The 15,834-nt window shown below is 39.7% G+C and overlaps 1 protein-coding gene across 8 annotated transcripts in view; it reads left to right on the forward strand.

Moving 5' to 3' along the window:
* USP54 (ubiquitin specific peptidase 54) overlaps positions 1 to 15,834 on the forward strand; it is a 100,171-nt gene that overhangs the window by 82,574 nt on the left and 1,763 nt on the right. For all 8 annotated transcript variants that reach the window (XM_037497788.2, XM_037497789.2, XM_037497791.2 and 5 more), the window contains 3 exons: positions 447 to 1,828; positions 10,285 to 10,403; positions 14,508 to 14,694. In XM_037497788.2, coding sequence (XP_037353685.1) covers positions 447 to 1,828; positions 10,285 to 10,403; positions 14,508 to 14,694 — 1,688 coding nt within the window. The remainder of the gene's footprint in view (positions 1 to 446; positions 1,829 to 10,284; positions 10,404 to 14,507; positions 14,695 to 15,834) is intronic.

A 15,834-nucleotide genomic window follows, 5' to 3' on the forward strand; every position in this document is an offset into this window, starting at 1 on the left:
TTTTTTTTATATATAGAGGCATGTTTTCTTCTTTCTTTCTTATTTGTTGTTTGTTTATACATGCACTGGGTACAGTCAGAAGCGCGGGAGGGTGAGAGAATTCACCAGAGCCAGAGCGGGGAGCAGAGCAGGCAGAAGGACCGAAGTACACTGCTGAGGGAGCAGCGGGCGGCAGGAGAGGTCTGCGCGCCATGTGGGACTCCTCCGGTTCGAACCGGCGCCGCAGAGGCCGCGGCAGCTTTGCAACCCAGCGCTCAACCGCTGCGCCACCGGGGAGGCCCTCTTGTGAATCTTTTAACTTTTGACTCTACTTGTACTTGTCTTTCCATTTATTTTCACCATTTCCTCTGTGGAGTGCTAGAAATGGAAACCAAATGAATAGTTCCTTTTGTAAATATTCTAATTAGTCAAGGCACCTTATAACTGGCTCTCTTCATTTGTTTTAGTGAACAACCTATCCCGCTCCAAGTTTTGTTAAGCCGGGATGCCCAACTGGAACCCTGCACGAATACAGAGTTTGGAGCAAGTTCTTTCATCCACTTACCTGCTTCCTGTCATGAGTCGCAGTCATCACTATACTCAGAGTCATCTGCCCTGTCTGTCCCGCAGCACAATTCCCCCAGTAGGTCTTCCTCAAACCTGCTGACTTCAGTTGAGGTAGACAACATTGACACCTCTGAGTTCCACAGGCAGGGCTTACCTAAAACACCAGGGAGAATGGAGAAGAATTGTCATCATGGTTGGGAACCCTTGGAAGGTATGGTTCAAGGATATAGAGGTGACAGCAGCTGCTGCAGCAGGTTCCCCACTCAAGAAGAAAAAGGCGTTGCTCAGAAACAGCTATTCCAAGAAAAGAGGGAATCGGTGGATTCATATCAGGTGATGTCTTGGTCACACCTAACTGGAACAGTCACCTTTGAGAAAGGAGATGTACAAAGCCTGACCTGTAGTCCTTCAAGTTCATCAGCTCAGTCCAGCTCTCCTCTGTACAGGGCCTGCCACCCTATAATGCCTGCTGCTTCCTTATCTGTGTTGCACTCTCCTGATACTGTGCAGAAAACTAACCAGTTTCTCCAAGCCAAAAGTCTCAAAACTTCATTGACTTCAAAAGAGAATGGAGGCAGTAAGGAGCCCTATAGACCAGAGTTTCCCAAAACAAAGGGGCTTGTCCGCTCTCTGACTGAGCAGTTCCAGAGGATGCAAAGTGTATCCACAAGAGATGGTACAGGTTCCCAGGATAGAAGTTTGCCAAATACTCTGAGGAAGAACCTTTCTGATTGTAAGCCTCCTTTCCCACAGGATGAAGGAAAAGGCCATTGGCCTTGGGCAAAACAGCAACCCTCTCTGGATAGTAGGGACAGATTGCCTTCCTGGGAAGAACCTACTGATCATTCTTCTCTTGCTATGAACTCTGGTCTTCTTAATGGTGAAACTTCTAGGGAAGAACAACCCAGGTTGACAGAGCCAGGTATGTACCAAGGGAAGCTGTCCCAAGTGAGAGATGCTAGGCCTAAGGAACTGGGCAGCTGTGTCAACCTTGGAACTTCCTTGCCCTTGGATTCCTGGGTGAATGTCACAAGACTCTGTGATTCTCAACTTAAACATGGGGTCCCTGGGCCAGGAATGAAGTCCTCCTCCCATGATTCCCATACTTGTGTAAACTATCCAGAAAGAAACCACATCCTTTTGCATCCACACTGGAACCAAGACACAGAACAGGAGACCTCAGAACTGGAATCTCTCTACCAGACCAGTCTTCAGGCTTCTCAAGCTGGCTGTTCTGGATGGGGGCAGCAGGATGTGGTCTGGTATCCACCTTGCCAAACAGGTAAGAATGCAACCAGTAGCAGGGGAAATGGGAACATATAAAAGCTGAAAGCAAGAGGACATGGTCAGAGGGGAGTAATTTTCTGTCCAGATAATATCCCCAGCAAAGAGGTGGTAGTAGAACTTTTGACTTTATTCACAAAGACTTTGGGACAAGGGCTAAACTTTTTTCTGGCTAGAGTGAAGAATGGGACAAAATTATTCAGTCTTGTTCCTTTCTTTTAAAGTAAGTACCAATGAGTTTATACCTGGGATTTCTGCAGCACACATTACTAAGGAATGGTTCATAGGTCTTTGAGAGTGACTCAGAATGAGGTGGGGAGACTGATAGAAGTCACTTTCTATGGCTCAGGAGCTGAACTAATCCCAACATCCAGCCTCCAGATCAAACTTACAATGAGGATATTCACATTGAGCCAGTCTCCAATGTGGCATTTCCAAATTATCTTAACAGCAATATCAAGGCCTTCATGGGAACTGCCAGATTTAGAATTTTTCAAGGTGGTATCCTGTACATAGGGTACTTGTTCACTGATTTGCTTTGAGTGTGTGAAGAATGAATTCATTTAGCTTCCTGACTAATAGAAGGGAAAAGAATAAACAAGTGTTTCAAAGAGTAGTAATAGAAACAAATAATATATTATAACTAAAATTTGAGCTAATTGAATGTCAGACATATTACCAAAAAACCCTCTTGACAAGAGAATTCTTATGTTGCCTAAAAACAATATAATATCAGGGCCTCCCCGGTGGTGCAGTGGTTGAGCGCTGGGTTGAAAAGCTGCCCGCAGCCTCTGCAGCGCCGGTTCGATCCCCGGCTGCTCCCCGGCCACCAGAGGAGGGTCCCACATGGCGCGCAGACCTCTCCTGGCACCCGCTGCTCCCCTCAGCAGTGTACTTCCGTCCTTCTGCCTGCTCTGCTCCCTGCTCTGGCTCTGGTGAATTCTCTCACCCTCCCGCGCTTCTGACTGTACCCAGTGCTTGTATAAATAAATCTTTTGGGGAAAATAAATAAATAAATCTTTAAAAAAAAAAAGATATAATATCAAGTCACAAAAATCATTGTTAATCCTATTCTTAATAATAATTTCATGAATTTACTTCAGGCTTTGTCTTTTGCTTCTGTACTATATATTTAGTTTTATTTTTAGAAAAATCAGAATTGGGGGCCTCCCTGGTGATACAGGGGTTAAAGAAACAGTGCTATCAAGCTATCTGCATCCTCTGCAGCACAAGTTCCATCCCCGACCAGCCAGGGAGCTAACTCACATGGCGCAGCAGACCTCTCCTGTCTCACCTGCTGCTCCCCTCAGCAGTATATTTCAGTAGATCTGCCTGTTCTGTTCCCCACTCTTTCTCTGGTGAATCCTCGCACACACAACGCCCCCACACCTCTGGCCTGTACCCCAGTTCTTGTATGCATAAATAAATAAATATTAAAAAAAGGTACAATAACCAGTATTCAGATTTTTTCAATTGTCTCATCAATGCCTTTTCATAATTGGTTTATTTCAAGTCAGGATCCAGATACAATGCACACATTGCATTTAGTTGATTGGTGTCAAGGCTTTTCATTTTTTAGCCTGTAAAATTTCTCCTTTCCCCTTGTCATTTACTTGTTGGAGAAATTTGGTCACTTTTTGCCAGTGTTCAAGATTTTGCTGATTGTATTCCAGTGGAGTTTTTTCTATTTTTAAACATGTTCTTCTAGCTCTTATTTATCCTATAATAACTTGTTACTAAGGGCTAAAGATTTGTTTAAAATCGGGTTCACTTTTTCTTTTTTTTAAAAAAAAAAGATTTATTTATTTATACATAGAAGAACTGGGGTATAGGCCAGAGATGCGGTGGGTGGGGGACGGTGAGTGGATTCACCAGAGACAGAGTGGGGAGCAGAACAGGCAGATTGAAATACACTGCTGAGGGGAGCAGCGGGTGAGACAGGAGAGGTCTGCTGCACAATGTGGGTCACTTCCCTGGCCAGGGTTCAAACTCATGCTGCAAGTAGCTGTAGATTGCTTCATAATGCTTACATTTAATCCCTTGTGCTACCAGGGAGACCCCAGGTTCACTTTTTCTTAAGAGGAGTAGTTCATAAGTATTACCTTTTACTTCTTGCACCAAGAAGTATATAATGTCTAGTAGTCTTTTTTATTGTTATTATTAATCAGTGAGTTGAGTTTATTTTAGTTTTATCTTGTATTAAATGTGGAAATCCTCTCGACACTACTCCTTACAAGATGGTCACCTCCATTTCTGCTAAATTGTCTTTATTTTTTTTTCTAGTTTTATTGAATAATACTTGGCATAATCACTATAAATTTTGCATAATGGCATATAGCATGGTGACTTGATTTACACATATTGTGAAATGATTACCACAATATAGACTCTGCTGACTTAAAATACCAAGTAGGAAGTCACTGAAAGCCGATTAAATTGCATCGTTACCAGCCAATGAAACACATTCAAATAAAGCTGATTTATTTATTTTTTTTTATATAATAAATTTTATTTTTATATTCCCCATACAATTGCAACCCCCCCATTCTGACCCCAATCCCTCCCCTCCCCCCCCCACCCCCAAAAGTGTCTCTGGTTCATAGTTTTTTGTTGATTTTGATTTTCACTTTCTTATAGTTATTCATTTTCCTGGTCCCTTATTTAAGTTTTCTAGATTCCTGCTATGAGTGAGACCATCCGGTATTTTTCTTTTTCTTTTTGGCTTATTTCACTGAGCATGATCCTTTCCAGTGCCATCCATGTTGCTGCAAATTGCATGTGTTTATCTTTTTTGAACGCTGAGTAATATTCCATGGTATATATGATCCAGTCATCTATTTTTGGGCATTTGGGCTGTTTCCAAAGCTTAGCTATTGTAAACAGTGCTGCTATAAACATAGGTGTGCAGGTGCTCTTTGGAATTGATGTTTCTGTGTCCTTTGGGTAAATACCTAGGAGTGGAATTGCTGGATCATTTGGAAGCTCTATGTTTAGTAGGTCAAGAAATCTCCACACAGCTCTCCATAGTGGTTGGACCAGTTTGCATTCCCACCAACAGTGCAGGAGAGTTCCTTTTTCTCCACAACCTCGCCAACATTTGTTGTTGCTAGTTTTTTTAATATGTGCCATTCTCACTGGTGTAAGATGGTATCTCATGGTAGTTTTGATTTGCATTTCCCTGATTCCAAGTGATGTTGAACATTTTTTCATATGCCTGTTGGCCAATTGCATTTCCTCTTCAGAGAAGTTTCTTTTTAGCTCTTCTGCCCATTTTTTGACTGGGTTATTTTCTTTGTTGTTGTTGGGTCTCATCAGCTCTTTGCAGATTTTTGTGATCAGTCCTTTATCATTAGTGTTAGGTGCAAAAATGTTCTCCCAGTCAGTGGGGTTTCTCTTTGTTTTTGTTATTGTCTCTTTTGCTGTGCAGAAGCTCTTTAATTTGATGTAGTCCCAGCTGTTTATCTTTGCCTTCACTATCACTGCTTTGGGTGATGTGTCTGTAAAGATGTCTTTGATGTGCAAATCACATAGTGTTTCGCCTATATTTCCTTCTATATATTTTATGGTTTCAGGTCTTATGTCTAGTTCTTTAATCCATTTTGAGTTGATTTTTGTGTATGGTGTGAGGTAGTGGTCAAGCTTCATTCTTTTGCATGTAGCAACCCAATTTTCCCAGCACCATTTATTGAACAAACTTTCTTTGCTCCAATGCATAGTCTTTGCTCCTTTGTCAAAGATTAGTTGACCATAAATCTGTGGGTTTATTTCTGGATTTTCTATTCGATTCCATTGGTCTGTGTGTCTGTTCTTGTTCCAATACCATGCAGTTTTGATGGTTATGGCTTTGTAGTATAGTTTGAAGTCTGGGCGTGTGATGCCTCCATTCCCTTCTTTCTTTTTCAGGAGAGCTTTGGCAATTCAGGGTTTTTTGTGATTCCATATGAATTTCATCAATAATTGTTCTATTTCTTTGAAGAATGACATTGAAATTTTGATTGGAATAGCATTGAATCTGTATATTGCTTTTGGTAGGATGGCCATTTTAATAATGTTTATTCTTCCAATCCATGAGCAGGGGATGTCTTTCCATTTCTTTGTGTCTTCTTCTATTTCTTTTAACAGTGTTTTATAGTTTTCTTTGTATAGGTCCTTTACCTCTTTTGTTAGATTTATTCCCAAATATTTGATTTTTTTTGTTTCAATAATAAAAGGGATGGTTTTTTTATTTCTTCTTCTTCAGATTTATTGTTTGTGTATAGGAAGGCTACTGACTTTTGTGTGTTGATTTTGTATCCTGCCACTTTACTGAACTGATTGATGGGTTGAATTAGTTTTTCTGTGGAGTTTTTGGGGTTCTCTATGTATATTATCATATCATCTGCAAATAGTGATAGTTTGACTTCTTCTTTTCCTATTTGGATTCCCTGGATGTCTTTCTCTTGTCTTATTGCTCTGGCTAGGACTTCCAGTATTATATTGAAAAGCAGTGGTGAGAGTGGGCATCCTTGTGTTGTTCCAGATCTTAATGGAATTGCTTTCAGCTTTTCACCATTGAGAATGATACTGGCTGTTGGCTTCTCATAGATGGCCTTTATGATGTTGAGGTATGTTCCTTGTATCCCAAGAATTTCAAGGGCTTTTATCATGAATGTGTGTTGCACTTTGTCGAAAGCTTTCTCAGCATCTATTGATATTATCATATGGTTTTTATATTTCTTTTTGTTGATATGTTGGATGACGTTGATTGATTTTCGGATGTTAAACCATCCTTGTGTCCCTGGAATGAATCCTATTTGGTTGTGGTGAATTATCTTATGGATACATTGTTGGATTCTGATAGCTAAAATTTTGTTGAGGATTTTTGCATCAGTGTTTATTAGGGAGATTGGCCTGTAGTTTTCCTTTTTTGTGTTGTCCTTATTCGGTTTTGGTATTAGTGTAATGTTGGCTTCATAGAACGTGTTTGGTATTGTCTCTTCCTTCTCAATTTTTTGGAAGAGTTTGTGAAGGATAGGCACCAATTCATCTCTGAATGTTTGGTAGAATTCGTTTGTAAATCCATCATGTCCTGGGCTTTTGTTTTTGGGGAGGTTTTTGATTACCATTTCAATTTCGCTGCTTGTAATTGGTCTGTTTAGGTGTTCTATTTCTTCTTTATCTAGCTTTGGGTGATTGTAGAGTTGTAGGAATTTGTCCATCTCCTCTAGATTGTTGAACTTGTTTCCATACAACTCTTCATAGTAGTTACTGATTATTCTTTTTATTTCTGCTGTGTCTGTTGTGATTTCTCCTCTTTCATTTCTGATCCTGTTTATTTGTGCTTTCTCCCTTTTTTCCTTTGTGAGCCTGGGTAGGGGTTTGTCTATTTTATTGATTTTTTTCCAAGAACCAAGCTGATTATTTTTAACTCATGATACCATTAATTTTGGTTTTGCAATGATTATCTGAGTTCTGGGAATGAGGACTGGCAAACTTTTGAAGTTTGGCAATAAGGATAAAAAGGCAAATATATGCCAGGTGTTGTTCTGAGAAGCTAAAACAACAGTGCCCATATTATTTTACAAAAGGTTCATGTAAGTAAAAGTATGTGTTTATGCTTAACTGTCTTTAAAACAATCAGCGTCTACTCCCTTAAAAGGTTCTAGTTGCCACCTCCCTATCTAGAAATCATATTTGACTTGATAAGAAATGCTCCAAATTTTAACCATATCAGCTGTAATTCTTAAATCTGGCTGCCCATCCTAGTTAACTGGGGAGTGACTTTAAAAAGAAAAAGAACAGAGCTAGACCAAAGGCTTCATGACATTAAATTTAGCAGTCATCTTGGATTAAAAAAATGGATAAATTTTATAAACATTATTTTATATAAATGGAACCATAGCATGCATGATGTTTTTATTATAGACCATTTTACTGCCTACCTTTCCTACCATCATGTCAGTCCCTATCTTTTATCCTCTACCTTCCAGGTAATAATCTATTTGCATACTTCTGTGTTTTTCTGTTCATATATCTTATATAGACCCACATATACTTTTTTTTTTTTAAAGATTTTTTTATTTATACAAGAACCGGGGTACAGGCCAGATATGCGGGAGGGTGAGAGGATTTATCAGAGCCAGAGTGGGGAACAGAACAGTCAGACTGACAAAATACACTGCTGAGGGGAGCAGCGGGCGTGGCAGGAGAGGTCTGCACATCATGTGGGACCCTTGCCGGTGGCCAGGGATCAAACGGGCGCTGCAGAGGCTGCTGGCAGCTTCGCAGCCCAGCGCTCAACCGCAGCACCACCAGGGGAGGGCCCTAAACTGGTATTTTTTTGCATCTTATTCCCAAAAGTAGAATTATTGGGTAAAGGGTATAAATATGTCTTCAATTTTAATTACTATTTCGAGATTCCTTTTTAGGAAGTCTGCAACATTTCACATTTCTTCCAACAATGTTTGATGATATTTTCCTACTTTGGGGGGCGGGAAGCTTTTAAAAGATAAATATTTCTAGGCTCTAACCACAAAAATTCTGATTCAGTAGGTCTGGGGAGAAGTACAGAAAAATATGTGTTGTTAAAAGCTCCTAGGATGAATTTTAGGTGGTATTGAAACCACTTGCATTTAAACACCAGGAAATATTAAAAATAACTAGTCTTCTAGTTTACTATCAGCAATATCATGCTTTAGCCAGGTACATGTTTTAGAATCAAAATATCAAATCTAATCAAGACATATGAAATGTAGGTCAAGGGCATATACATTTTCGGTATGGAACACTTAATTAGTTGTATTGGGGCGAGCCCCTTGGGAGTCACATACCTAGTTTGGAGCAGTTTCTTCTTAATAGTATAGCAAAATTTTAATGAAGAAGTATGTATTTAGCAGTTGTTTAGAATTTAAGTAATTGAGAGAAGCTAATGGGATAAATAAAAGTGTTAAAATATATATATATTTAAAGATATATTTATGCATACAAGAACTAGGGTACAGGCCAGAGGTGTGGGGGGTGAGAGGATTCACCAGAGACAGAACGAGGAGCAGAACAGGCAGACTGATGAAATACACTGCTGAGGGGAGCAGTGGGCGAGACAGGAGAGGTCTGCTGCACCATGTGGGTCACCTCCCTGGCCGGGGATTGAACTGTTGCTGCAGTTGCTGTGGATTGCTTCATAATGCTGATGCTTAACCACTTGCACCACCAGGGAGGCCCTGAAAGTGTTAAAATGTTGCTAAAGAGCGCTTGCTCATAGTAATAAGTCATCATAGGAGATGATAAAGAGTATTATGGTGAAAATTGAGAAATGTGAATTTTAATAGTGATTATACTACTGTCTACCAGTCATACCCTAGAACTTATGTGTAATGAGATTTGGTAAAATGAAGAGGTTTGAGGGTGTCCCTGCTGGCCTAGGGGCTCGGTCTTAGGGCTCTCACCCCTGTGGCCTGAGTTTGATCCCCAACCGGGTAGCTAACCCACGTGGCATAACAGACCTCTCCTGTCTTTCCTGCTGCGCCCCTTAGCAGTGTATTTCAGTAGTAGATCTGCCTGCTTTGCTCCCCTTTCTATCTCTGGTGAATCCTCTCATCCCTTCTCCCCCCAACACCTATGGCTTACACCCAAGTACTTCTATGCGAAAAAAAAAAAAGAGTTTTGACAGGTGATTATTCTCATTTTAGTGCTGAACTAGACTAAAGATAATAGTTCATTTTTGTCATCACAGATGCTCTAAAGAATCACTGTGCTGGCTAGTTTCCTCTTTTTTTTTTTTTTAAAGATTTATTTCTTTTTTCTTTTTTTTTCTTGTTTTCTTTCTCTCTTTTTTTTAAAGATTTATTTATTTGTGCACACAAGAGCTGGGTTACAGGCCAGAGATGTGGGGGTGGGGGGGGAGGGTGAAAAGATCCACCAGAGACAGAATGGGGAACAGAATATGCAGATTGACTGAAACACACTGCTGAGGGGAGCAGTGGGCAAGACAGGAGAGGTCTGCCTTGCAATGTGGGTTTCTCCCTGGCCAGTCGGGGATCAAACTCATGCTGTAGAGACTATGGATTGCTTCATAGTGTGGTGCTTAACCCCTTGCACCACCAGGGAGGCCCTAGTTTGCTCTTTATATGAGTCTTGGGCTCACGTCTGATGGCAGCAAAGTTAATTGTGTTTACAAAAATGAAATGAGGCAAGATGAGGACTTTCAATTATCTGTCCACAGAGCTCCTTCTCTATAAGGTTCTTTAAGGTCTGACTTCTGAGACCTTTTTGGCCTATGGGGAACTATTAATATTCTGACACTCCTGTTTCTATATTATAAGAGTACACTGTCCCTAGGATTCAGGAATGCATATTTGTTATTTAATGAAATAAATATTAATTATTAATGAAGTTCTTACCTCTGAGTTTTGTGCTGACAGTTTAGACCCTCAGAGAGGAGATGGCTTCAATTTGTATTTATGTTTTCCTCCTCAGGCTCTGCAGATGGCATGGGGAGGAGATTGCACTCAGCCCCTGGCCTTGGTCTCTCAAAGACTCCAACAGCAGAAATGGAGCACAGTCTCCATGAAGCAAGCACAGTGCCTGCTTCTCAGGTAGCAAACTCAGGTGCTAAAGTGCTTGTGTGGGGTGGTGTGTTGGGGAAGGAAATATGGGGACCTATGAATGGGAAGGTTGGTGGTCAGACAGGGGATGGTAATGTGGGCTATTAGTAGAGAACATGATCTATATTGGATTTCTTTTGAGTGAGAGATTCAGAATGACTACTACTTTTTAATATACAGCTAATTCAAGTCTCTACTATTGAGTCTTACTCTATTTTCTCTTATATTTCTGGGGACTGAGTCTGGGGGGAAAGTACAGGTCTGGCATTCTATCAATTTACCTGTATTTGTCTGTGCATTTAAAGGCCATACCTTGCTGTGGTCTCAGCAGGGAATATGGGAAGGATGATCAATGTGGTGCTGAAAACTTTGACCCCATCTCACAGTTTTAGGAGCACCATTGTTACATAGTGGGTGGTAGCTTCAGTCTCTTCCCATATTTTTCTAAGGAGAATCACGTTCTATATATTCAGAATACACTTTTTTCTCTTGCTAGATAAAAATATAGTGCAGTTAAAGGGGTAGCAGAAACTGAAATTATCTTTTGGGGGAAATCCACATGCACTCAGCCAAAATGAGGACACATAGTCATTATTTTATTGATACATTTAGTTGGAGCCCAGAGGAAAGTCCCTTTCCTTCAGTGGTTCTGGAAAATGTGTTATAAAGTTTCTTAGGGTGAGAAGAGTTCTAGAAGTCCTGGAAGATTCTCGGAGAAGCAAAGGGTGCTGACTTGGTCAGACCCGTTGCACTAATCAAAGGATTGAGTGGATCAAGAAGATGTAGCATGTATACACAATGTAATATTATTCAGCAATCAAAAAGATAAACTCATGCCATTTGCAGCAACGTGGATGGAGCTAGAAGGAATTATGCTCAGTGAAATAAGCCAGAAGGAAAAAGAAAGATATAGGATGGTTTCACTTATAGCAGGAATATAGGGGAACCAAATAAGGCATCAGCGTAAAAAAATAATAACAGTACAAAACACAACAAAGCAAAACCAGACAATTATAAATCAGAGCCATACTGCAAGGGAGGAGGAGGGAGAGGGATCAGAGGGAGGGAGGGAGGAGCGCAGGGGACGGAGGTGATGGTGCATGGGTGCATTGGTGAAGGAAACTCTGGGGACTACACCTGAGGAAGTGGGGGTAAGCAAATATTGTTTAAAAATGAGCAATGATGTAAAAAATTAAAAAAATTAATATAAAAAAATTAAACATACCCTTACCATATGGTGAAAAAAACAAAGTATTGAATATTGTTTTGTCTTTTACTTCCCACCCCTGTATGTGATTGAGTGGGGTCCAGTTGTGCTTTCAAGCTTTCTTACTAGTGAAGCTTGTAACATTAGCAGGAACAGGAAAATGATTTAAACTCTTCCTCTGTAAGGCTTTTCATATGGAATTAATATAGTAATCTATAGGTAAAGGGACAGGGACATCCTAGTCAGCAGAGATCAATAAATTCTCTAGCTGGGTTTGTGGTTGATAGTATGTTTTAAGAGTTTCACGCATACTTAAGTTTTCATTAAATAGAGGTTAGGATGCAAAACACCAGTACAATTAAGCTTGTTTAGCAGGGCAGTTGAATAAAAGTTTTTAAACTGGTTTGAAATATGTGGTACCAAAAAAAAAAAAAGTCCACTCACAAAAAAACATACAGTGACCACCAAGTCTTTGTTCTGTCAGTCCTTTAGATCTAGTTACCCTTCTAGAAGAGTGTCATTTTTCTAATTTACTGTTTTTAAGTAACTAAGTTATTCTGAACAAGGTCATTCTTTTTGGAAAAGGTAGTTTTTCTGCTCAGCATTTGTTTTCATATACCTTCAAGGCCTTTAATGGCAAATTGTTATTTTCTGAGGAGAGTTGGCTTTTTTGTTATTAATTCATGAATGATTTATTGGTTTATTAATCTGCATATTATTCTAGGTACTGGGAATACAGTGGTGAATGAACTAGAATATAGTCCCTGCTCCCATAGACTTTGTGTTTTAGTGGAGAGACAGAAATAAACAAACAATGTTAATGTAATATGATAGTTTTAATGCTATGGGAGCATAATAGGAAGGACTTTAAACCAGACTTGAGGGATCAGGGAAGGGTTCTTGAAGAAAGCTAAAAGAACATTGAAGGTAGAAGGGACCTTTGACAAATTTTAACTGAATTTTAAAAAGCACATTTGATATGGCTGAATTAATAATATAAAGTAGAGTCTTTTCATGAACCACAGTAATGTATTTGGTAGGATGGAGAGGAGTTGATATATTAGAGAGCCAATTAGAAAGTGAAAACCAATGAGACTTAGTGTCTGTCTGCCTGGATATGGGGAGAAGATAAGACGATAATCAGGATGCTGACAGAAAATTATGGTTTGCTATGGTATATTTGAGGAAAAATTGTGTGCAATTTTAATTTTAGACATATTAAGCTTAGGATATCTGGTAGGCCTTTGAATATGAGACATATGATCTTGAAATTGAGATTTGATAATCATAGCCATTGAAAAGTAGAAAAAAGAATTGTATAAAGGGAAGTGTTGGCGGGGAGCCAGGACAAAGCCATGGTATGTCAGAATTAAGGGGGTTCTTCTGAAGAATCTTTACTGCAAGACTTAATGAAAGAGCGCAGATAGATAGAAAGGAACTCAGATAAGTATTGTATCACTTTCTTCTATCCAGAAGAAAAGAACAGTTGACTGTGTCAGTGCCTTGAGAATTGGTACTTGATCCTTAGGCTATATAGTAAATGCCAACTATGTGACATGTTATGGTAGGTGCTATGAGCAAACACTGATAAAACAACATAAATCTGCCTTTGAATAACTGAAAAGCTAGTAAAAGAAATAAGAGACACTGGCATATATTTATTATTTACTGTCTGTAATGTTCCAGGTACTATTCAAGGTGTGGAAGATACTGAAAGTGAAAAGAAATGTATTATTCTAGGAGAGAAAAACAGTTAGCAAATGGAGATAATACATAACCCCAGACAATAATAAGAATAAAATAAGCAAGGGAATAAAAAGAGGTAATATTGGTTATTCTTGGCTATTTTTGATACTGAGGAAAATCGGCTCTAAGGAAGTAACATATGATCAGAGATCTCAGTGACATGGAGATGTGGGCCATGGGAAGAAAATTCCAGGCAACAAACTGTAAATGTAAACAACCTGAGGTGGAAAGAGCTTGATGTGTTTGAAAAAGAGAGAGTAAAAGGCATAGGAATGGTAGGATATAAAGTGAGAAGAATTGACAGTGGTATATCACATAGGAACTTGCTGGCCACAGTAAGGAGGTAGTAGACTAGAGATGGGAAGATCACACTTAAGGTTGTAGTGGTTGAGTTTAAATATGGAATCTATAGGTAGCCATGACTGTACTTGGTAAAGACATCTAATGGAATTGTGGAGAAGCGGTACAAACCCAAGGGCTATGTCAACATTTGAGTCTAGGCAATTTAGGAAACTAGTACAAGGAAGGAGGAGTTTGGAGGGATGTTGGTTTGATTTTGAACATATTAGTGTTTCAGTTGTTAAATGGAGTATTTCTGAGACCTTGCCACAAAAGGAAATAACTAATAGGATATAAAACAGGACATATCAGTGGGTAGAAACTTGATGGTCAAAATAAGAGACTGGAATGGAGTGGTAACAGGAAAGAAGATGGAGTAGTGGAGTTCTTGCTTGTACATTTAAGGATATGTATTTTAGTTCCCAATATTTAGAGAGTCTAGAATTCTGTCAACTCTCAAGCTTTTTGAGTATTTCATTTCTTCTCTATCTTAAAATTTCTGTCAGTCTCTCTAATTCTATTATGAGTTTGCTAAAGACAAATGGCAGCATTGAGGAATACAGAGGAATACAGTTTAAGAGAAAAGAATCTGTATTTGGTATCTGCAGTTCAAATTCATCAAGATGTTTCCTGGAGGCTGAAATGAGAACCACTGAGTATTTTGGGTCCCTCTCTAGAATAAGGCATGTTTGTACTCTAATTCCCCTCCACCTCTCCCTGCGTGTCTCACTGTGTTTACCCAACCATATCCTGCTGTGTGTTAATCCTCATCTCTGTGTTTTTTTGTCTTGTCTCATTATAAGGATTCATCAAACACGAGGAAAAAACCTTTGGAAACCGGGCATCGTTGTTCCAGCTCCTCTTCCCTCCCTGTTACCCATGATCCTCCTGTGTTTCTCCTTGGTTCCCAACTCTACCCACCCCAACCACAGTTCCTGTCCCCAGATGTCTTGATGCCCAGCATGGCAGGGGAGCCCCATAGACCCCCAGGTAATTCACCCCAAATGTAATACATGCCAGAATGTGGTGCCTTTCTGTGAACCTAGAAGGATCAAATCAGTACACGTTTTGGGTGCTGGTATCCCCTGGTGGGGTGGCAGAGAGATAATGTACCATTGTGTTGAGATTAAAGCGTTGAAATAGATGAATTGCAGTTGATTCATTTCTTGGGCAGTATGATTCTCAGTCTAAGGCTCTAGTCCAGTGCCCCCAGAATCTAATTCCCATGAGAGTGAACTTTTTCATTCATGATAAGATAGCTTTCAAGTGACCAAGGGGTCTTAATACTCAAGTCTTTAAGATCCCTCCAAACCAGAAAGTGTCACCTATCAGCTGGTTTTCTTTCTTGCTATGGTCTGAATCTTAGCTAAGGTATGGTCTAGGAGGACAAAGAGTAAATGGGAGACTTGGAAAGATCCTTGATGCCTAGCACATGGCATGCACATGGCATATTTAGGCCATGTATACAGACCTTGGTTGGGGGGGCGGTGAGTGTAAGTATTATTTGGCTTTCTTTGACTTTTCACAGCAAGATTGTTCCTTTTCCTTCTAATGGTCTGAATCAACAGCTTAAGGCAGTGATTCTCAAAGGGAACGGGGAAGTGCTACCAGCCTGTAGTAGTTAGAAGCGAGGGTGCTGCTGAACATGCTACCATGCAAAGGGAAGTTACCCCCCCCTTTCCTAAACAAAGAATTATTTACCCAAAATAATAATTGGTTTTAGGATATAAATGTCCCATAAGGGGTGGGGATGAGGGGAAAGACAGTGGTTCTAGGAGAGAAGAAAGAGTAGTAGTATTGATATTTGTGTCCAAATTTTAGGGAGCTTTGGATAAGTAGACTTTCTGGATAGATTGAGTCCTATTATTCAGGGAAGCAGCCACGTTGCTAGTCTCTTTTGACAGTTGTTAGGGATAGCTGAGCTTTTTTATTTCAGCCTCTGCTGCACTAAATGGCTATGGTGAATATGTGGTATGGGAGAGGCAGCCCTCTGTTCTCAAAGAGTTCAGAGTTTAAATAATCAGAATATACATACATGCAAGACTATAGCACAGATGTTGATAAATTATAAAATAAAGAATGTAAAGTATTTCTTAGTAATTTAGTTTTTTTTTTTTATTAAGTAAAGGG

This window comes from Talpa occidentalis, unplaced genomic scaffold (assembly GCF_014898055.3).
Source record: "Talpa occidentalis isolate TD23 unplaced genomic scaffold, MPIMG_talOcc4v2.1 talOcc4.8, whole genome shotgun sequence".
Lineage (NCBI taxonomy): Eukaryota > Metazoa > Chordata > Mammalia > Eulipotyphla > Talpidae > Talpa > Talpa occidentalis.